This window comes from Protomyctophum bolini, assembly GCF_963924005.1.
Source record: "Protomyctophum bolini genome assembly, chromosome: 14".
Classification (NCBI taxonomy): Eukaryota; Metazoa; Chordata; class Actinopteri; order Myctophiformes; family Myctophidae; genus Protomyctophum; species Protomyctophum bolini.
Window position 1 is genome coordinate 1,323,739 of NC_137875.1, and position 23,020 is coordinate 1,346,758.

The 23,020-nt window shown below is 41.7% G+C and overlaps 1 protein-coding gene and 1 long non-coding RNA gene across 2 annotated transcripts in view; one reads left to right on the top strand and one right to left on the bottom strand.

The window, feature by feature from the left end:
• The window catches only part of prkn (parkin RBR E3 ubiquitin protein ligase), a 13,560-nt gene extending 8,193 nt beyond the window's left edge, over positions 1-5,367 (top strand). The window contains exons 9-12 of the mRNA XM_080782084.1: positions 2,023-2,172; positions 3,815-3,901; positions 4,335-4,452; positions 4,791-5,367. Of these exons, the coding sequence (XP_080638210.1) occupies positions 2,023-2,172; positions 3,815-3,901; positions 4,335-4,452; positions 4,791-4,900 (465 nt within the window). The 3' untranslated portion in view covers positions 4,901-5,367. The remainder of the gene's footprint in view (positions 1-2,022; positions 2,173-3,814; positions 3,902-4,334; positions 4,453-4,790) is intronic.
• Positions 5,368-9,684: 4,317 nt separating this feature from the next.
• LOC308328226 lies at positions 9,685-11,469 on the bottom strand. Its single transcript, XR_013965274.1, has 4 exons — positions 11,406-11,469; positions 10,665-10,715; positions 10,245-10,484; positions 9,685-9,818 (listed from the first exon to the last, which is right to left on the bottom strand). It is a non-coding gene; the product is annotated as an uncharacterized lncRNA (long non-coding RNA).
• Between the last annotated feature and the right edge of the window lie 11,551 nt (positions 11,470-23,020).

Sequence of the window (23,020 nt, forward strand, 5' to 3'; positions counted from 1 at the left end):
CTCAGTAAATCACAACTGCAGACTCAAACCCAATATTCCACCGTAGTCTGAAAACAGACTCCATCTTGGCCCGTAGCCCCTCCCCTCTAGCCTCGACGACCTCGCAGGCCAATGCAGAGGCTCAAATTATGTCACTTAGGACGGTAGAATATTATGTAGACATAGCATTCTGTTGTATACTTACTGTACTCGCGTACAGTATGATCCTTGATGACTATTTCTATGTGTTTGATGTATTACATCATTGATGTATTATTACCAACCATGTGTTCTTGCCATATTCAACTGTCAATATCTAAAGAACGTAAGATTGCGGTTACAATGTTGTTTGATTTTTTCCGTGTGTGTGTGTCACACACACATTCACACACCTTTACATAGATTGTGCATTACATTCACCCATTCACACACACACACACATTCACACACCTTTACATAGATTGTGCATTACATTCACCCATTCACACACACATTCACACACCTTTACATAGATTGTGCATTACATTCACCCATTCACACACACATTCACACACCTTTACATAGATTGTGCATTACATTCACCCATTCACACACACATTCACACACCTTTACATAGATTGTGCATTACATTCACCCATTCACACACACATTCACACACCTTTACATAGATTGTGCATTACATTCACCCATTCACACACACATTCACACACCTTTACATAGATTGTGCATTACATTCACCCGTTCACACACACATTCACACACCTTTACATAGATTGTGCATTACATTCACCCATTCACACACACATTCACACACCTTTACATAGATTGTGCATTACATTCACCCATTCACACACCTTTACATAGATCGTGCATTACATTCACCCATTCACACACCTTTACATAGATTGTGCATTACATTCACCCATTCACACACCTTTACATAGATTGTGCATTACATTCACCCATTCACACACCTTTACATAGATTGTGCATTACATTCACCCATTCACACACACATTCACACACCTTTACATAGATTGTGCATTACATTCACCCATTCACACACACATTCACACACCTTTACATAGATTGTGCATTACATTCACCCATTCACACACCTTTACATAGATCGTGCATTACATTCACCCATTCACACACCTTTACATAGATTGTGCATTACATTCACCCATTCACACACCTTTACATAGATTGTGCATTACATTCACCCATTCACACACCTTTACATAGATTGTGCATTACATTCACCCATTCACACACCTTTACATAGATCGTGCATTACATTCACCCATTCACACACCTTTACATAGATTGTGCATTACATTCACCCATTCACACACCTTTACATAGATTGTGCATTACATTCACCCATTCACACACCTTTAAATAGATTGTGCATTACATTCACCCATTCACACACACATTCACACACCGGTTGCGGCGGAAGCCATGCAAGGCACCAACCAGCACATCGTGAGCAATTTGGGGTTCAGTGTGTTGCTCAAGGACAATTCGACAATGTAGACAGGAGGGGGAGCCGGGATTCAAACCGCCGACCCAGGGATCATTGGACGACCCGCTCTACCTCCTGAGCCACAGTCGCCAGCCTCAGTAAATCACAACTGCAGACTCAAACCCAATATTCCACCGTAGTCTGAAAACAGACTCCATCTTGGCCCGTAGCCCCTCCCCTCTAGCCTCGACGACCTCGCAGGCCAATGCAGAGGCTCAAATTATGTCACTTAGGACGGTAGAATATTATGTAGACATAGCATTCTGTTGTATACTTACTGTACTCGCGTACAGTATGATCCTTGATGACTATTTCTATGTGTTTGATGTATTACATCATTGATGTATTATTACCAACCATGTGTTCTTGCCATATTCAACTGTCAATATCTAAAGAACGTAAGATTGCGGTTACAATGTTGTTTGATTTTTTCCGTGTGTGTGTGTGCGTGCTTGCGCATGTGTGTGCGTGTGTGTGTGTGCGTGTGTGTGTGCGCGTGTGTGTGCGTGCAGTACTGTCGCTACCAGCGCTACGGGGCAGAGGAGTGTGTGCTCCAGTCCGGTGGAGTTCTGTGTCCGGCACCGGGCTGTGGAGCCGGCATCCTGCCCGACGACCACAACACCCGGATACACTGTCTACCTAGCAACGGACTGGGCTGTGGGGTGAGATATACACTGTCTACCTAGAAACAGACTGGGCTGTGGGGTGAGATAGATACACTGTCTACCTAGCAACAGACTGGGCTGTGGGGTGAGATAGATACACTGTCTACCTAGAAACAGACTGGGCTGTGGGGTGAGATAGATACACTGTCTACCTAGCAACAGACTGGGCTGTGGGGTGAGATAGATACACTGTCTACCTAGCAACAGACTGGGCTGTGGGGTGAGATATATACACTGTCTACCTGTAGCAACAGACTGGGCTGTGGGGTGAGATATACACTGTCTACCTAGCAACAGACTGGGATGTGGGGTGAGATATACACTGTCTACCTAGCAACAGACTGGGATGTGGGGTGAGATATACACTGTCTACCTAGCAACAGACTGGGCTGTGGGGTGAGATATACACTGTCTAGCAACAGACTGGGATGTGGGGTGAGATAGATACACTGTCTACCTAGCAACAGACTGGGCTGTGGGGTGAGATATACACTGTCTACCTAGAAACAGACTGGGCTGTGGGGTGAGATAGATACACTGTCTACCTAGAAACAGACTGGGCTGTGGGGTGAGATATACACTGTCTACCTAGAAACAGACTGGGCTGTGGGGTGAGATAGATACACTGTCTACCTAGAAACAGACTGGGCTGTGGGGTGAGATAGATACACTGTCTACCTAGAAACAGACTGGGCTGTGGGGTGAGATAGATACACTGTCTACCTAGAAACAGACTGGGCTGTGGGGTGAGATAGATACACTGTCTACCTAGAAACAGACTGGGCTGTGGGGTGAGATATACACTGTCTACCTAGAAACAGACTGGGCTGTGGGGTGAGATAGATACACTGTCTACCTAGAAACAGACTGGGCTGTGGGGTGAGATACACTGTCTACCTAGCAACGGACTGGGCTGTGGGGTGAGATATACACTGTCTACCTAGCAACGGATTGGGCTGTGGGGTGAGATAGATACACTGTCTACCTAGCAACAGACTGGGCTGTGGGGTGAGATATACACTGTCTAGCAACAGACTGGGCTGTGGGGTGAGATACACTGGTCTGCTATTTTTGAAAAATCGTAAAAATGTGGCGCAAATCTTTGAATATATATTCTTTCAAAGTGAATGTTTTTAACTCCGGTCTAAATGTTTTAAAGACATTTCAAATATATTCCAAAATATATATAGAATATAGAACATGAACATGACAGGCCCTTCGAAGACATTAGGACACAATCGGTTCTTCGTTCTAATTATTTGTTCGGCCCAAAATGTTTCATTTGGTTTTGAGGCCTAAAGATTAAATAAATACGTTTTTATATTAAATTAAAGGGGAATTCTCTTCCGGGGCCCGAAGTATGAGAGCTTGAGCAGAGATGCGTGGGCTACGGTTCATTTAGCATTAGCAATGCTGACACCTAGTGGTGAAATGATGCTACTCACCGACATGACGCAATGACATGAATGAAAACTAGCACTCGGTGCTACATGCACCTAAAGCAACGATTGTGATGTCAAATAAATATACATAAGTTAACATGCATGATGCAAATATTATCACTGACCGTGTGCGTGTGTGTGTGTGTGTGTGTGTGTGTGTGTGTGTGTGTGTGTGTGTGTGTGTGTGTGCGTTCTAGTTTGTCTTCTGTCGGAACTGTAAGGAGGCGTTCCACGATGGGGCGTGTCAACAGTGTTCGGCCTCGCCCAATGGCGGTGACCCACAGGTAAGCTAGCCAATCATATGTTCAACATGGCTACACTGAGCCGCGATGGTAAGAGACTCACCGCTCACCCCAAACACACCTCTCTGTTTTTACTAAAACTACAACATGACGTCACTGAGCCGCGGTGGTAAGAGACTCACCGCTCACCCCAAACACACCTCTCTGTTTTTACTAAAACTACAACATGACGTCACTGAGCCGCGGTGGTAAGAGACTCACCGCTCACCCAAACACGTCTCTCTGTTTTTACTAAAACTACAACATGACGTCACTGAGCCGCGGTGGTAATAAAACTACAACATGGTGTCACTGATCCGCAGTGGTAATAAAACTACATTATGACGTCACTGAGCCACGGTGGTAATAAAACTACAATATGACGTCACTGAGCCGCGGTGGGCCTTGACTCTCCTTCTCCTCTCCGCGGCCTCAGGGTTACGTGACGGACGAGGAGGCTACTGAGCGCGCTCGCTGGGAGATGGCGTCTCGACAGACCATCCAGGAGACCACCAGACCCTGTCCTCAATGTAGGGTCCCTGTGGAGAAGACAGGTACCTGTCTGTCTGTCTGTCTGTCTGTCTGTATTTTAAATTGTATTTAACCTTTACTTAAAACCACATTGAGATTAAAGAAACATGAGAATGAATGAATGCATTTTTATTTTCGTGTCTTGTCGTTAAGACCCATCCCTGTTCCTCCCTGTCCCCAGTTAACCCCTGGGGGTCAAAAAACCTTAGGTTTCGTTTTTGGTTCTCTATCCTGATTGGATGAAAGCTTGGGTCCCAAGGCAAAAACTAAACCTAAGGGTTTTTGACTGAAATCACTGAATATACCTTTAATGCAACGTGCTGTATTGTAACAGGGCGTAATGTGTGTGTCTCTCCACCAGGGGGCTGCATGCACATGGTGTGTCCCAGAGCACAGTGTCACTTTGAATGGTGCTGGCACTGCAGAGTGGCCTGGAACCTAGACTGTATGGGTACCCACTGGTTCGGATGACACACACACACACACACACACACTTGAATTATTTTATTTGGTCCACACTTTAAAAGGAAAATGCATACAAGGACACAAACATTATGGGTGCAGTTATGTTACAATCACAAGCCTATGACACATGTTTGGAATCATGATACAACAAGAATGTCACAACACACACACACACACACACACACACACACACACACACACACACACACACACGCCTGGGTACTATCATGGTTGTTCTAAAACGACTGAGTCCAGATTATCATATCAGTGACTTATTGATTCATTATTGATGATGTTTCAGTTTAAGATGAATTATTATATTTATTGAGTTGATTGACGAGACAATGAATGGATGAACTTGTGTCGTCCAACACTGACCCCTGCTGGCCTCAGTGTGTCACTACTTCTGTCTGTACAACAGTGGTGTTGAAGACAATTATGTCCATCTGTGGAGAAAGAAATCCCACAATCAATAAAATGTACCATTTTGCCTAAATGGAAACTAGAGCGCAAGGACTTTGTTTTGGTGCTATCCCTTTGGACCGAGTGTTTTACTATACTTTGTTTTGGTGCTATCCCTTTGGAGTGTTTGACTACTTTGTTTCTGTTTCTGAGGCGCTAGCCCCTCCTATGTCCAGCTTTGAGGGATTCTGTTAACCCATTTTGAGCGGGAACCCCTTTTGGTGGTTACATACATTGTTATAATTTAGCTATAGAAAAACAGCAGATCTACAAGCTCATAGCGCGCCACTCGGTGGCGCGCTATGAGCCTCAAATCTTTCCGATTTTGTTTGTGTTAATTAAATTGCTTCAGTCCATCCAAGCAGTAAATTGACATTATTCAAACCGTATCGAATTATATGATTTCTATATTAGCATCAGATCATTTTCAAATCTACTAAAAGGAACACAGTTTACTACTAATAAGGAAAAAAAGTGTAGTTCCCATTAGCTTCTATTTGGGAAAGATCTTCATGGTTTATCTTGTGCAATAGAAAAAGACCCCAACATTGGCAATAGGATTACAGTAAGGCCATACTACTCTTTACATACAAGTTAGTTTAAGTTTATTCATCTCTGAGGATAAACTGATAGCCCATCTCAATGGATACAAATAATGACTAATCCTTTTAAACATTTTCTCCACTTGAGATATAGACATTTTAAGCTCCCCGCAGCCATTTTGGACGCCATCTTGAAAATGGCGGCTTTCTGGGAGGTTGATTTTGGTAAACTTTTAGTATGTTATTTAGCATGCCCAATACTACCAAAATCCATTGAAAAACCTTTTGTTGCAATTTATTGACTCACCTAGTAGTATTACTGCATTTATTAAATCTGAAACGCGTAAGGCTGTCATTACTCCGAGTAACCACTAGAGGGAAGTGTTGGCCTAAAAGTGACAGTCATTAACAGTTTGTAGAAAGAGCCCAGTTCAACACAAGCTCTGATAAAACCCAGAAAAGCATTATTAAAGACTTGTTTACATTGAGGTCCATCACCTCCTTCAGCTTTCCACACTTCATTTGAAGACCTGAGGCCTCCTTTTAGCCCATTTAGACCTGGGGAAACCTATACGTTATACCATTCATGCCGGGATCCACCCGTCTACATCCTTTATTTATTGTTTTAATAAGAATTTGAAGGTTTTCAGAAAACCTTCGGCTAGGTTTTAGATGGTCTAAATCTGTAAAATACATTAACTATAACTAAATATTCCTCATCCTTGTTATGAACCATTTGATCTAAGGGTAATGGACCCATAACGGACACCCGGGTATAAATGCAATAATTTATTAACAAGAAAACAATGAATATTTACAGATATATGGCATCATGAATAAATTACAATCAACATGAAACATATTACTTTTATTACATTTTTTTTGGACTATGGCGTCTTCTCTCGTGTATCATCAGATGTCCGGCTCCATGCTCGCCTCTCCTTGGAGGCCAGTTGGGTCAAAACAAAGTATACCACATTGTGACAGCTGTAGTGAGTCTACAGTCCACCTGCCTGCTGGCAATATAGCCTGGTTGTGATATGTAGATGTGATTAATATCGTTTGTTTTTTTTAAGTCATTCTATAACAACACAAAGCCATTGAATTTATTTTTTGTATTTTATATATTACTATGTTATTACTAATTTTATGTATAACTATATTACTAATTGTATTTATTTGATGTATTACTATGTTATTACTAATTTTACTTCATGCATTACAAATTGTATTTGTTTTATGTATTACTGTTATTACTAATTGTATATGCATTTATTTATTTGATGTATTACTGTTATTACTAATTTTATGCATTACTATATTGATTAATTTATTTTATGTATTATTGTCTATATTACCAATTATATTTATTTTATCCATTACTATGCTATTACTAATTTTATTTTATGTATTACTAATTTTATTTACTATTTTAATTTACTTTTATTTTACTATTTTAAAATACTTTTATTTTACTATAATCTATTTTTTATCGTTCGTTTTATCCATTTATATTATTATCTAGTTATTTATATTGGTTTATTATTTTATTGTTTATTATTTTCAAAGAGCCCTGATTGATCACATCTACATATCACCACTACCAGTCAGGATCTGAGTGACTCAGAACCCTGGTGACCTCCAGATGGAGCCACACAGGAGACCAGCAACGTCCTAAAGAAAAGAAAGAAATGCTCATTACTACTTTGTTCATAAAACAATATTGATTGAAATATTTATTAACTGTTTGCAGAATTACAGTACATGTCAAGCACAAACTCAATACAAAGACTGTTAACTGTACGACCCAATTAAGCATTACACTTGTTTACAAGAGGGTCCACCATGTTCAATTCATCAAAACATTTAGAGACGTACAAATAAGACACTTCTATATTATAGTCAAAGAACAGAAATTCATCATAAAGGAGGTAAAAAGGGAAAATAAACTTATACAGTGAGGGGAAAAAGGGAGTCAGTCTTAATGACTGTTGGTAGGGCGTTCCACATTTTGGTGGCATAGGAGTGAAAATAATTTAGTCCCTTGTTTGTGCCGAATCTGGGTTGTACATGGTTCGTTGCACTCCCTCTGGTGTTGTGGGTGTGAACTTAGTTAACATTAAGGAAGTTTCTAGACAGGTACATGGGTATCTTGGTGGTTGTATCGAATCTTGTGGACCAGACCCATTGCAAGATGCTGTACTCTGTAGTTGACCCTAAGCCATTCCAGCCTGTCAAAGTGGGCAGGAGTGAGGTAGGTTCGGGGGGTGAGGCCAAGTAGGAGCCTGACCAGTTTGTTTTGGGAGGTCTGGAGCCTAGTTTTAAGGGCCTTTGAGGTGCTGTGGTACCAGGAGGTGCATGCATAGTCAAAGAAACCTTGTACGAGGGCTCCTGTTAAGGTCTTCAAGGTGTTTTTTGACCAGTGAGGAGATCCTGTAAAGGAATCTTGTTCTTTGGTTGTCTTTTTTGATTACGTTGGTGGCCATTTTATCACCGGAAAGATTAGCCTCCAGGATGGAACCTAGGTAGGTAATTTCATCTTTACGTGTGATAACATTGACACCAACTCTAACCAAGAAGCCATTTGCCTTGCTGAGATTACTATTAGATCCAAAGAGAATGGATTCAGTTTTTCCCAGGTGTAAAGATAGTTTGTTATCAGCGAGCCAGGTGCAGATTCTACCGAGTTCAGAGCTGAGGGCCTTTTCAACCTGCTGTTTGTTCCTGTCCCAGACTAGCAGTGCCGAGTCATCTGCGAACAGGAACAAGTTGCAGTCACAAGCTGATGTCATGTCATGATCATAGTGTGTTGTTTACCTTGCTGTGATGTAACTCCAAAGATCAGAAATAGTTGCTCCATCGGCTAGAAACGTGCTCTTCACCGGCATGATGATCTTGTTCCTAAAAAAAGTCTATAGTCAACCCTAACTGATTACAGAACATCATATAAAAAAAACACAACTAGAAGGATTTAGGCCTGTCACAATTACCTAATCGCCAAGTATTTGAGATACTTTTTTAGAGATTAGTCATAATCGTCTCCATGTTGAAAATGTTCATATATTGTCAAACATTTTAAAGAAATAATGCAAGCAACCGATCTACAAGCTCTAAATGTGTCACTTTGTAATTTACTTCTTTTTTTAGTGTATAAAGTTATTGAATTATGCCATGTGCAGCTTTTTGTTTACAAAGCCTACAAAAGCCAAAGTTTTATTTAGAATGACGCAATTAAATTGTTACTTGTAATTTATTTGAGCGACAATTAAAATCGGCCATTATAAAACATTAAATTCTGACAGGCCTAAACAGGTTCCAGTGGCGTCTACCGAACCTTCTAGCTCCGTTCGAGCCTCCCAGCGACCCAGAAGTCCAGATCTCGGGCATCGGCTGAGATCTCCATTCTAACAAAGAACGAAAAACACACACCACAAATTAGCTTTGCTGTGTGTGTGCGTGTCCTGTCACAACATACACATGCACTTACAGTAACGTTTAAGAATAGGGATCGACCAATTATCGGCAACGGACGATTATTGGCTTTTTACGAAGCCTAAAAAAGCCCTAACCCTAAAGCGGTTCGTACCGTTGAGTTCCTCACTGAGAAGGCCCAGGTCTGAAGTCCTCCAGCGTCTACCCAGATCTCCGTCCTCCGTCCTCCCATCCATCCAGGCCCAGGTCCGAAGTCCTCCAGCGTCTACCCAGATCTGTCCTCCGTCTTCCCATCCATCCAGGCCCAGGTCCGAAGTCCTCCAGCGTCTACCCAGATCAGTCCTCCGTCCTCCCATCCATCCAGGCCCAGGTCCGAAGTCCTCCAGCGTCTACCCAGATCTCCGTCCTCCGTCCTCCCATCCATGGACAGACCTGCAGATCTCCATCTCTAGAGGCTCCAGCCTCCAGCTGTGTCTATGATCTCCATCCTGAGAGAGAAAGAAATAAACCATTAGCTCTACAAGCTCACAACACGTTGCAGTGTGAGCTTGTAGCTCTGCTATTTTTGCTGAACGGAATAGGGATGCTGGGGTTGAAGTAGTTAACAAAAGTGTCATTAAGACTTTGATTAGCTTGGAAAGCTGACAGACATTCAACCAGAGTGCCACTAGGAGGCATCAACACATGTACAGTCCTCAAGATCTTTTGTAATTTGTATTCAAGTTGTTACAAAGACCAAGAGGCACGCTCATGATATGAGATATTGACTCTCAAACTATTGTGCAGAGTCATTTAGATTTATCCTAAAATATTTAAAACATTTAGATTACTGTAAATGATGCCATTCTTCGTACCATAACAGTACAAAAGCAGTTATCCATCCACAGAAACAAGCAAGAACTATTCCTACTCACAGCTCATCAGAGTCCTCTGAGGAAGCCCCCGGGGGGGGGGGGGGGGGAGCTTTGGAACGGATCTCTGTCCAGGGAACATCAGATCGTCTATCGATATCTCCATTCTAACAAAGGAGAAAAAAAAAACACACACACACCAAATTAGTCTCTGTGTGTGTGTGTGTGTGTGTGTGTGTGTGTGTGTGTGTGCACTCCCTGTCCAGCAGCCGCGTTCCAGCGACGTCTACCGCGATCTTCATCCTAACAAAGAAAGATTGATTAGAGTGACCAAGAGCCAGATATATATTCTATCCTGTCACAACATATACATCCTAGTACACTTTTATTTATAGAGAACATTTAAACAGACGCTAAACATATCACTTACAGTAATAAACGTTTCAGTTAGGGTTCTTTTTGACAGGCCTAACAGGGTCTTACTTTGAGTCGTCTTCAGAGGAATGCAGATTCCTGGAGAGACCTGCAGTACATCTGGAAGAAAGACATGGCGGTTATCATCTATGAATGGCTTCATAGAAAAGAGCTTCGCACACCACTCCCTTGTTGTTGCCAATAGTCTGGATAGTCTATACTTCTTATTCTTGATGACAATTGTTTATGAATTTGATGTATTACCATGCGTTGTTGCTTACTGTAAGTCACGCTGGATGTGAGAACTGCCTAAATTGTTGAAATTCCTAGACGTGATCAATTAGGGTCATAGGGTATTTTTACAGTCCCACTCCTCCCCATCATATCTTGCGGTGAAGCTGGACAGAACATTGTCCTTTAAACAACACCTGACAGCGTCAAGAGAAAGACCACCGCCTGTGCCGCACCGATACGGCGTCCAGCCGGTACCGAGGCTCTGGTGTTCCCCACCGCTGAGTACTGTGCCCCAGTCTGGAGCCGTAGCCCTCATGTTGGTTTTGGGGCTTTTTATGCCTTTACTGATAGTGAACCGTATATAGACAGGAAAGGGGAAAGAGTGACACGCGGCAAATGCCGTCGGGAGTCGAACCCGCAGCACGCTGTCCGGCTGGCTTGGCAGCATAGGTGCCCAGACAGTTGAGCTAACCATCCGGGCCACACTTAAATATTTAATTGCAATTTATTTGAGCGACAATAATCGTCCAGTAAAAAGAAACCTCATAATCGTGAAAGGCCTAGAGCGGTTCTTACTGTGCGGTTCCTCACCGGGCAGGCCCAGGTCCGAAGTCCTCCGGCATCTACACAGATCTCCGTCTTAAGAAAGAAATAAGGACCAAATTAGCTTTTGTTGAGCTGCATATTCAGAACCACTTAAACCCTCTATAGATTTGATAAAACAGACCTTTAAAGAGAGCATTTGGTATATGCTCCGATTTCACTCTACACAAATTGATTTGCCAAACATAGCAGATCTACAAGCTCACACCGCGTTGCAACGTGTTGTGAGCTTGTAGATCTGCTAATTTGGCTGAACGCTCCCCCCAGAATAGAGATGCTGGGGTTGAAGTGGTTAAGACTTTGATTAGCTTGGAGAGCTGACAGACACTAGGAGGCACCATACTGCCATGCTATACTGCGTACCATAACAGTACAACAGATATCCATCCCAACAAGAAATATTCCTACTCACAGCTCATCAGAAGTCCTTTGGAACGGATCTCTGTCCTTCCACGACGTCTACCACGACCCATCCACCCTAAGAAAGAAAGAACGAAAGATTAATTTAAGTGACCAAGATATATGTACATTGTGTCTTTTCACATCATACACAAAATGTATAGAGAACATTTCATACAGAAGCCGACCATACCACTCACAGTAATAGAAAAGTCTAAGTGGTTTCTTACTTTGAGCCGCCTTCAGAGCCCCCCATGCAGATTCATCCATGGACAGCGAGAACTGCAGATGTCCACCTGTAGGGGCTCCGGTTGAGCCTCGCAGCATCTGGAATGAAGACATGGTGCAGGTTATAGTCTATGAATGGTTTGCACATCACTCACTTGTTGCTGCCGCCAATAGGAATTTGTGATGTCTGTGTGGCGACAATTGCTGTGTCTGTCTGTTTTTTTTATAATACATACAATTTATATAGCACTTTTCAAGGTACCCAAAGTTGCTTCACAAAACAGAAGTCAAAACAAAATTTGAAAATAAACTAGATTAAAAAGGTTAAAAACTAGAATTCTTTGGCATGTTTGTGAAGCTTTTCGGTTCCACACCAGTAACTGCTGTTCAGCTACATCCACGACCTCCCTGCAACAACATCAATGAAGTATGGCTATGCAGACGACCCGATTACTGTGTCCCAGTCTGGAGCCGTAGCTCTCATGTCAAGAAGCTGGATGCTGCCCTCAACACCGGATGGGCCACCCCAAACAAACTGCCTGCCTGTTCTCGCTGGAATCACTCCAACAGAGGTCAGACGAGAAGCAGCCACGCTGGCCCTCACTGAGAAGGCACAGCTGAGTGAATCCCAGCCATCTCCTCCACAAGGTCGTCAGAGACACCACAGCACACGTGCCTCAAGTCACGGTGCCCTTTGCCACAACACACACACACCAAGTCACGGCGACCTTTGCCACAGCACACGTGCCTCAAGTCACTGTGCCCCTTTGCCACACAGGCCCAGGAACTGCTCCACACAACACCAGCTGACACCTCCAAGGCATCCTGGGTGAAGGCAAGACAGAGGGACCAGTGGAATACATTGAGGACCCCAAATATGTTCTTTGCCAGCACCTCCCCTGCAAGGAGTGGACAACCCTCAAAGCAGAAGTGTAATTTCTTATTTTTTTTGGCATGTTAGTCAAACCTTTGTGGCATTTAATTTATGTAACTTGTGGATGTTCTTTTATTTATTGGTGAAGTTTTAGTGGCACTTTGAAATGTATATTGACACATTTGATATATGTTTTTGTTAGGTATGTCCGATATTAACGGCCGATAAAGGCATTAAAAATGAATAACCCTAACCCTTAATTTTACTTTATTTATTTTTTTACATTAAAAACATCTACAAGCTCACAATGTGACACATGCGAGCTTGTAGATCTGCCATTTTCAAAAGATTTTTTATACATTTTAAAACTTGAGATGAGAGATTAGATCATTTTAGATGAGACATTTTACATAATGAGTAATTATTAATAATTACTTTTGGTATTTTAAGTACATTTTTATACCAAAACCTTTTTACCTTTACTCGAGTACATGTTGAATTTACTTGTAACGGAGTATTTCTATATTGCAGTATTTATAGCCTACTTTTATTTAAGTAAAAAGTTTGAGTTATGTTTCCACCACTGGAAAAAGCCTGCAAATAATATATATATATATCGGTATCTGTTGATATCGGCATTTAGGAGTTGGACAATATCCAACACAGACATCCCTTGATTTGTGTGATTGTGGCATTTTGTTTACTTTTGTTTTTTTTTGTGAACAACCAAAGAGCACACCCAGTATGTATCACAAGGCTATTTCCACCAGTCAGGTGTACTTATATCTACATCTCATAAGCGGCCATGTACTAAACACTACAGACATCACAATTTGACTTTGGCAGCAGCAAGAAACGACTGATATGCAAATCTCTTCATCCATGCTTCTCTCTATACAAACACTCATAATGTCCACATGGACATGTTAGCAGCCAGGATGGGGTGGTCGGTCTGGAGGCCACTCAGAACCCTGGTGACCTTCACATGGACATCTTAGCACCCAGGATGGGGTGGTCGGTCTAGAGGCCACTCAGACATGGGGACACAGGAGACCAGGGCATCCTCAGGTTCAGTGTTCCAGCAGCATCTATGGTCATCTCCATCCACATCTAGAAAGAAAGAAATCAGAAGCTGACCATATCACTCACAGTAATAGAAACAAGGATCAGGAAAACAAGGATCTCTGGCTAATAAGACAAATATTCCTTAAAACATTATAGTTGCCATCTATAACTAAAATTGAAAAATAAAAAAACACATTCAATATTTTATTTCTTTCACAATTATTTTACTCCATAGGAACTGTTCCCGTCGCAGGTTGATGATGTCCATGGGTGGTCCAGCACTATGGAATGCATAAAAAGTATTTAAAATATTGCTTTGATGCCCTTAGGAAGTATTAAGCTGTTTTTTATTAGCATATGCATTCCATAGGGCTAGACCATATGGACATGACATAATCAATTTGCAACAGGAGCAGTTCCTATTGAGTGAAAGATTTATTTATGAAAGAAATAAAATATTTATGGTGTTTAAGATTTTCGTTATAGAGGGTTAAGAATAATGTCTTAAGGCATATGTGTCTTTAACCAGAGATCCTTTAAAGAATATTTAAAAGTGCAATATCAAAATGTTTTTACCCATCCGCTTCTAGAAAGCAATTTAAAATACAAATTACAAGTAATGTCGAGTACTTTTGGAAGTCACTGAACAGCCATGTGCCATGCCTACGACCCATGTGAATGTTCACATAATGCAGGAGGCAGCAGCATTACCCGTTAAAATGAGTGCTTCCAAAAAGAAAGTAGCTCAAAGTCACTTGAGTGTATTTTTATGAAACAAACGCTTTGCAGATTGAAAGAGTATAATTCAAGCTTGCCCTACAGCTGCAAAGTTAGCGAGTTTAGCATTGTTCTTTAAGAGGAGGCAGAAGCAGATTGGAAATTCAATTTGGATCAATGGGCTGTCAATGGAGGGCTTGCATTGCAACTCTAGATTCACCAGTGATGCAAATTAGTCATTTGACTCAGCTGTGTGGCGTCAGTGTGTCAGTCAACACAACTAAACGGTGACTTTTTCCAACACATGAAAGGTACAAATCAAACCACACAAAAGGAAATAATTAAATTCACATAACTCAAGAGGCTCAACAGTCAACTGTCAACACCACAACAATATTGCATTTTGATGTATATCAAGCCGTTTCTCCGTAAATGTTCCACAGTTCAAAAGACAGCCTACCTTTCTCAGGATTTAAATAGTTCCGTTGAGTTCAAAACAACTTAAAACAGTTCCTGTGTCAAACCACCACGCAATGAATCCACCTCTCAAAAAAGCAGGTAAGGTTAGCACAGGGTTTAAATGGCTACAGCCAGGGGGTCCGGGTTTTGGCTGTTTGTTAACAACCTGCATTCAACATGAACGGTGATTCTGACTTCTGAGATGCTCATAAATACTTGCAGGTTTTAGTAATCATTCAATCAAAGTGATGCGGGCAGGTCTGACGCGATGTGATTGGCTGACGGGGATTGATGAATGGAGTGACATGAATATTCAAGTTGGGGCGGGGCCGAGGGGTGTGTTCACGGTGTTGTGACTATGTGTGTATGTGTGTGTGTGTGTGTGTGTGTGTGTGTGTGTGTGTGTGTGTGTGTGTGTGTGTGTGTGTGTGTGTGTGTGTGTGTGTGTGAGAGACTGTGTGTGCTACCACCTGTATCATGTACTGATTATACAGAAAGGTACAACCACCTGTATCATATACTATATACTAGGTATAGACTGTACTCACTGACCTGAATCATTGAATCTAACTACTGTGTTTTCCCCTCAGGAGACTTTGAACATGCCGTGTACATTCAAATCATGTTGCTTGAACACATGTATTATAATATGTAGGCCTATTGGACCACCTAACATCATTGTATTATAATATGTAGGCCTATTGGACCACCTAACATCATTGTATTATTATCCTGGTCACTAAACTGCCTCCCCCTGGCCAGCCGGGGCGCCTGATGGAGGGGAAAGGAACTGGTTGGAATAACGTGTTCCTTCCACGCGCTACGTCCAACCTGCAGGGAAACTCCCCCCTGTCAGGTGTAAAGGAGCAACTTGGACACTCAGGCATGAAGGAAGCATGAGTTCAAGTCCGTTGCTCTCCCCTTGTCCCCCATATATGGGGACTAGGTTGGTCTCCCCTTGTCCCCCATATATGGGGACTAGGTTGGTCTCCCCTTGTCCCCCATATATGGGGACTAGGTTGGTCTCCCCTTGTCCCCCATATATGGGGACTAGGTTGGCGGAGGGTGTGTAGAGCCCAGGATCACATTAGATGATTGACACAGGGGTGAAAAATGGGTTACAAAATACATGGGATAAAAAAAAAAGCATACCGGTATACCTGGTCCGAAATAGCTGATCTACAAGCTCACAATGCATTTCATTTGTGACGCATTGTGAGCTTGTAGATCAGCTAAGTTTCACACAATGTTTCGCCTACTTTTCTAGACGTTTCACCAGAATCGGGTTGGGAGGGTTTATGTTTATGAGCTTATAATATTTTGACATTTCTCTTGTGGATTATCGTGTAACTGCAGACCAGCGTCAGCATCTCTGATGCTCTTTCATCTAACTCTGTGAGACTATATGGATATATTCTTAAAACAATCAATTAGTGGTTGGAACTCTGTTGCCAATTAATGACTCAAATTTCCCCCATTTCCCAGTTTCATTCATGCCGTTCACATGATCTCTGGCTGGAAATGGAGATAGTAGCAGTCAGACAGAGCTATGTTTGTGCGTGCGTGCGTGTGCGCACTGCACACGCATGTGTGTGTGTGTGTGTGTGTGTGTGTGTGTGTGTGTGTGAGTGTGTGTGTGTGTGTGTGTGTGTGTGTGTGTGTGTGTGTGTGTGTGTGTGTGTGTGTGTGTGTGTGTGTGTAAAGAAAATTGGTTTATCCATGATTTGGGTCACAAGGTGGCGGTAATGCACCAAAACTGGTTGCCAACTGCCTAAACAAGAAGAAGTCACATCACTGCTGTAGGTCTGTAAACACAGACCTATATCTATGTGTTTATACATATATATATATATAAACAAATTCTACCAACTTTCAACATCAGAATATTGACTGAATGACTAAAACAGGGTTTAATATTGGTTTTAGACTTCCACACACCTCCACACCACACTGAGCTGATGAGGTGAGTGACCATGTGTTGACATGTTTGTTTGTAGCCCCATTTGGGACCCTAGTTTACCTTTTCTGAAGTTTGGACGTACGTTACCCTATAGGGTCCCTGACAGCTTATTCCATCCTCCATAGGATGCAGATGTACATACTCTCTGTAACAGACTTTTTTTATTTGATTTGAGTATCTTTATTTTGAAACCTTCAGGTAAAACAGTAAAATAAGATAATAATACATATATATTAGGCCTGTCAAAAAAAATCGATTCGAGTTAGAATCGCGATTCTAATGCCGTCCGATTCAGAATCGATTCTCATTTTCCAAAAGTCGATGTGGGTTTCTGCATAGTGCATTTACTACCAGCTAAGCTAAGCATGCCAATTGTATTTATTTGACACCTGTTTTAATACTAATGTATTGTTCTGGTATTGAGTGAGAAGAGATTTTGTAACTTTTGTACTGGTTCAAATTTGTGCAAGCTAAATAATGTTCTTACTCTTGGATTTAACCTTTGTGTGTTTAAATCATACTCGTGCTAAATGTACTCTGCTTTCATGCCAGAAGACTGGAGTAGATCATGCTAAAATTCTATTTAATTGTTTTTAATAAAAATAAAAAACTGCTTTAGAATCGAAAAAATCTTTTTTGAATCGAGAATCGAAAAAATCGAAAAGATCGTTTTTGAATCGAATCGTCACCCCAAGAATCGGAATCGAATCGAATCGTGGGACACCTAAAGATTCGCAGCCCTACTATATATATATATATAACCAGTCCACAATGCATGTGTATATTTTTTTTTAATGAAATAAGAAAATTATAATGACAACAATGTGATCATTGGTCCTCCACCTGAAGTTCAAAAAGGAGTAGGAAGAAGTAAAAACGTATTTACTCCTACCCCCATCTTAAACATTCACCAATAAGTAATTACAATAATCATATAATCCAAGTGTTACTGCATACATACATACATACATACATACATACATACATACATACAATACACACGTACATACGTACATGCATATGTAAGAACAATAATTCAATAATCAAGTATAGCCCGAGACAATCAACGTGCCTCATCCTCCACTCTGTAATAGTTAAGAATGTCATTTTTATACATCCTCTTAAACTGTACAATGTTGGTGCTTTGTTTGAGTTCTACAGCCAGACCATTCCACAAATTGACCCCACAGATTGTTATACATTGACTTTTCATGGTAGTGTGGACCAGAAGTTTCTTCAAATTTAGCTCCCCTCTTAAATTATAACCCCCCCTCTCTGTCAAAAAACATGTTCTGTTCACTGGTAATAATCTATTTCTTGCTTTAAACATGACTTGTGCCGTTTTGAACTTGACCATATCAATGAATTTCAATGCCTTTAACTGTAAAAAAAAAAGAAAAAAAAAAAAGAGTTTGTGTGTTCCTGATATGCGACATTTTTCACAATCCTTATTGCTCTCTTTTGAATTATGACCAATGGATTTAAGTTGCTTTTATAGGTATTACCCCAGATCTCCACAAAAATAATTAAGATAAGAATGTACAATGCCCCAGCTTGATTTAGAATTAGTTTTGATTTCCCCAGTATAGAGTAGACACTTCTTGCCATCTTAGCGCGTACATATGAAATATGTTTTTTCTCCAGACATGGCAGTTGTAGGACTATTTGAAACTCATCAATACTCAGTCCCCTGAGTTATTTTCTCTTCACCTGAAATAGCTCATGATCAGCTGATCAAGATCGGATATTTTAGCCCAATGTTTCCCTACTTTTATAGATTTTTTTACCAATGTGACCAGAATGGGTTCATGTGGTCAGGGTCAAATTAGCATGCGAACCCCTCCACCCTGCGCTATCGGGGGTCCTAAAGATATATGGGTCCAGGGACCCTCATGGGGGTTAATCCGTCCCTGTATGTGGTTACTTGTAGATGATGGTTATCATCGCCTGAAACTTACTGATGATTTCTTTACATAGCTCAGCGGATTCTCTTGTCTTGGTGTTTACCTCGGCACGGTTGTCATATGGATTTGTCTTCAATTCAACCACTCGATCATGGAGGAGTTTGAATTGTTCCATGTGGCGTATGCAGCTGCAGATCAGCGCCAGCATCTCTGATGTGCTTTCATTTAACTCTGTGGGACTATTTATTTTCTTCAAACAATCAATTTGTGGTTGGACTATTGTCAGGAATTCTGTTGCCAATCTCTCAAATTTCCCATTTCCCATTTCATTAGAGCCGTTCCAATAATCTCTTGCTGCTTTTGCAGCTGCAACAGCACTAACTGCAGCTGTGCCCGCTGCGCCCGTAATAACTGCAGCTGCAGCCACCATGCTTAAACCAGCTGTAAATGGTAGTAGGCCTAGGCCTGCCACTGCCCCGCCCACGGCACTGAATGCAGCCATATTTGCACGTTTGCGCATTGCATCCCATGACTCAACAAACCGTTCCATTACCTCGGCTATTTCCAATAAACCACATTGGATATCTTTCATTTTGTCTTTATGACTTAGAAAAAGACTTTCGAATTTTGGGGCACTCTGGCGGCCTACGCTGGATAAAAACTGGTGCAGCCACTCCATTGCGTAGCTATGTGTGTTGGCACTGTTGATCAGTGTCTCTCTCTCTCTCTCTCTCTCTCACACACACACACACACACACTGATTATTTTCAAAAGTATATTCAGGGAGACGTCAGAGGCCTCTGTCGTCTTCTGCGTGTTGTGGCTGGGCTGTGGAGTGAAATCTTTAGGCTGCAGCAGCACCGATCTGAAAGGTGAACACAGGGATTATCAGTTTATTTATTCACACGATCAACTTTATTGTCCCTTCATACATACATGTATTGGTTATTGACCATTTTAACTGAGAAAAATATACATTTGGTGTCTCTGCAAACCACTTCCTTAATAGTGTGGTACGAGGCGTCAAAAAAACAGCTCCCGTAGGATTTTTGTGCTAAAATTGATTTTTTTTACAGATCTTGGTTCTATAGAGTCCAAACTATGAGAAAATGATGGGGTTCAAATTTTCCCGACCCCCACCCCGTTTCTGGGGGGGTCATCTATTTGGGACCTCCCAGAACAGTATGCCAGCCAGTTAATGTCCGATTTTCATAATATTATAATTATTTTGTATGATTTAAAACATTCTGAGTTGATTTCTTAAACTTTTAAAGTGATCAGAAGAATCTTTTTTTACTTTTGGTAGGGGTGTTTCCTCACCTGGGACCTCCCGGACTGACCCCTGGGCCTATTCCAGTTCTCATTACATTCCTCGCTCTGCTCCTGCTCCAGAATATTGTCAAATTAGATCATAAATGAAGCATAAAAGTATTTGTAGCTGGGCTCTGATATAAAAAAATGGTAGTAGCCATTACCAGGGGTCTTCCACAGGGGGCCCATGACCCCTAGGGGGTCCTCAGAGTTACTATACAGGGGCCCACCAAATCATTGTGGGATAGGAACTTTTTTTTTTACATTAAACCACTTGAACCATAGCATCCCTTTTCCAAGGAGAACTTTAGCCAACAATAGCTGATCTACAAGGTTGTAGTTTGAGCTTGTAGATCAGCTATTTTCAAAGTAAGGTGCCTCAGATCCAAGTGTAGCAAATATTGCTGCTAAATAAAGATCAGCCAGGCTGCTGCTGTCTTTCTCTTTTCTCTTCGTCTTTCTGTTGTCGGTCAGGTGACTGGGAGGGCTACTTGTCATCCTTAGAGGAACTCATCAAGTATTTCTTTGCTCGTGATCTCCTTAAATATGCTCGATTATCTTGCCCAAATGAACGCTCTTGAACAGGATGACCGCAGTTTAGGTGTGCTTCCCCGTGGGAGGTTAGGGTGTGGGTTTGAGATGGTTAACATCGGTAGACTGTAGACAACTTGACTGCGTGTACTGTACTGTACTGCACCTGGCTCGCTGATAACAAACTATCCTTACACCTGGGAAAAACTGAATCCATTCTCTTCGGATCAAATAGTAATCTCAAAAAGGCAGATGGCTTCTTGGTTAGAGTTGGTGATGATATTATCACACGGAAGGATCAAATTACCTACCTAGGTTCCATCCTGGAGGCCAATCTTTCCGGTGATAAGATGGCCACCAACGTAATCAAAAAAGTCAATCAAAGAACAAGATTCCTCTACAGGATCTCCTCACTGGTCGACAAAAACACCTTGAAGACCTTAACAGGAGCCCTCGTACAAGGTTTCTTTGACTATGCATCCACCTCCTGGTACCACAGCACCTCAAAGGCCCTTAAAACAAGGCTCCAGACCTCCCAAAACAAACTGGTCAGGCTCCTACTTGGCCTCACCCCCCGAACCCACCTCACCCCTGCCCACTTTGACAGGCTGGGATGGCTTAGGGTCGACGACAGAGTACAGCATCTTGCAATGGGTCTGGTCCACAAGATTAGATACACCACCAAGATACCCATGTACCTGTCTAAATACTTCCTTAATGTAAACGAAGTCCACACCCACAACACCAGAGGGAGTGCAACAAACCATGTACAACCCAGATTCGGCACAAACAAGGGGCTAAATTCTTTTCGCTCCTATGCGACCAAAATGTGGAACGCCCTACCAACAGTCATTAAGACATGTGAATCCCTTGGCTCCTTCAAAACTGCTCTCAAAGGGCACCTACGGATGGCTGCAATTCGAAACTGGCCTCTGTAAAAGCTGAATTTTTATCTGGATTGTACTATGTTTTTGTATGGACGTGGTGTTGGGTGCCTGCACATATGCACACATGGCATAAACGCATGGTGTTGTGTGCAGGCGCCCTACACTCTGTCTTTGTACTATGGATTGTACTATGTTTTTGTATGGACGTGGTGTTGGGTGCCTGCACATATGCACACATGGCATCAACGCATGGTGTTGTGTGCAGGCGCCCTAAACTCTGTCTTTCGTTTTCTTTTATCCCCCTGTTCCCCTCACTGTATATATATTTTTTTCCCTTTTCGCTTCCTATATGATGAATTCCTGTTCTGTTCTTAACTACATAGAAGTGTCTATTTGTTTGTCTCTAAATGTTTTGATGAATTGAACAATGTGGACCCTGTTGTAAACAAGTGTAAGGCTTAATTGGGTCGTCCACTCACAGTTAACAGTCTTTGTATTGAGTTTGTGCTTGAAATGTACTGTAATTCTGCAAACTGTTAATAAAGATTTCAATCAATCAATCAATACGTGCGTTTGATTTGTGAGTTCTCTTGGCACAGTACCATGGGTGTGTACGCATAACAAAGCTGAGAAATGTCGGCTATGTGGTTGACACGCACTGTGAGAAGATGAGTTCAGATATGTAGGCTACCAGTGCCACTGTCTGCTATTTTGTTTAAAGCTGCATTACACCTCAAGCAGACTGAAATTATGAACCCTTTTGGGTATTATTTTGTCCATAAAGTGATGCTATTCTTGTGTGATCCTCAAAACAGGATTTGATATATTCAGACTAAAATTATTAATATTGCCACCACCACCAATAACCATGATAATACAGCAGCTATCTGCACCCGGGGAAATCACTTTGCCAGCTTGTGAATGTGATGGACATTTCCATTAATATTTTATTTTTGCCACGGACATGCAAAACAAGTGATCAATGATATTACCAGAACACAAATGTATAGCCTATAGTACTAATTGACTCTTGACGTGTCATAGTGTCTACTCTATTCCACTGCGCTACACATTTTAAAATAAGTAATTTATCAAAACGTATTTTTGGGGAAAAGCCAATCTACAAGCTCACAACACATTACGGCATGTTGTGACCTTGTAGATCAGCAATTGTCCTTTCTTCTTAGCCTATAATGACAGGCCCAAAATTGGGATTTCAGGGTAAAAATAGCTATATAGTCACCCAACTTACC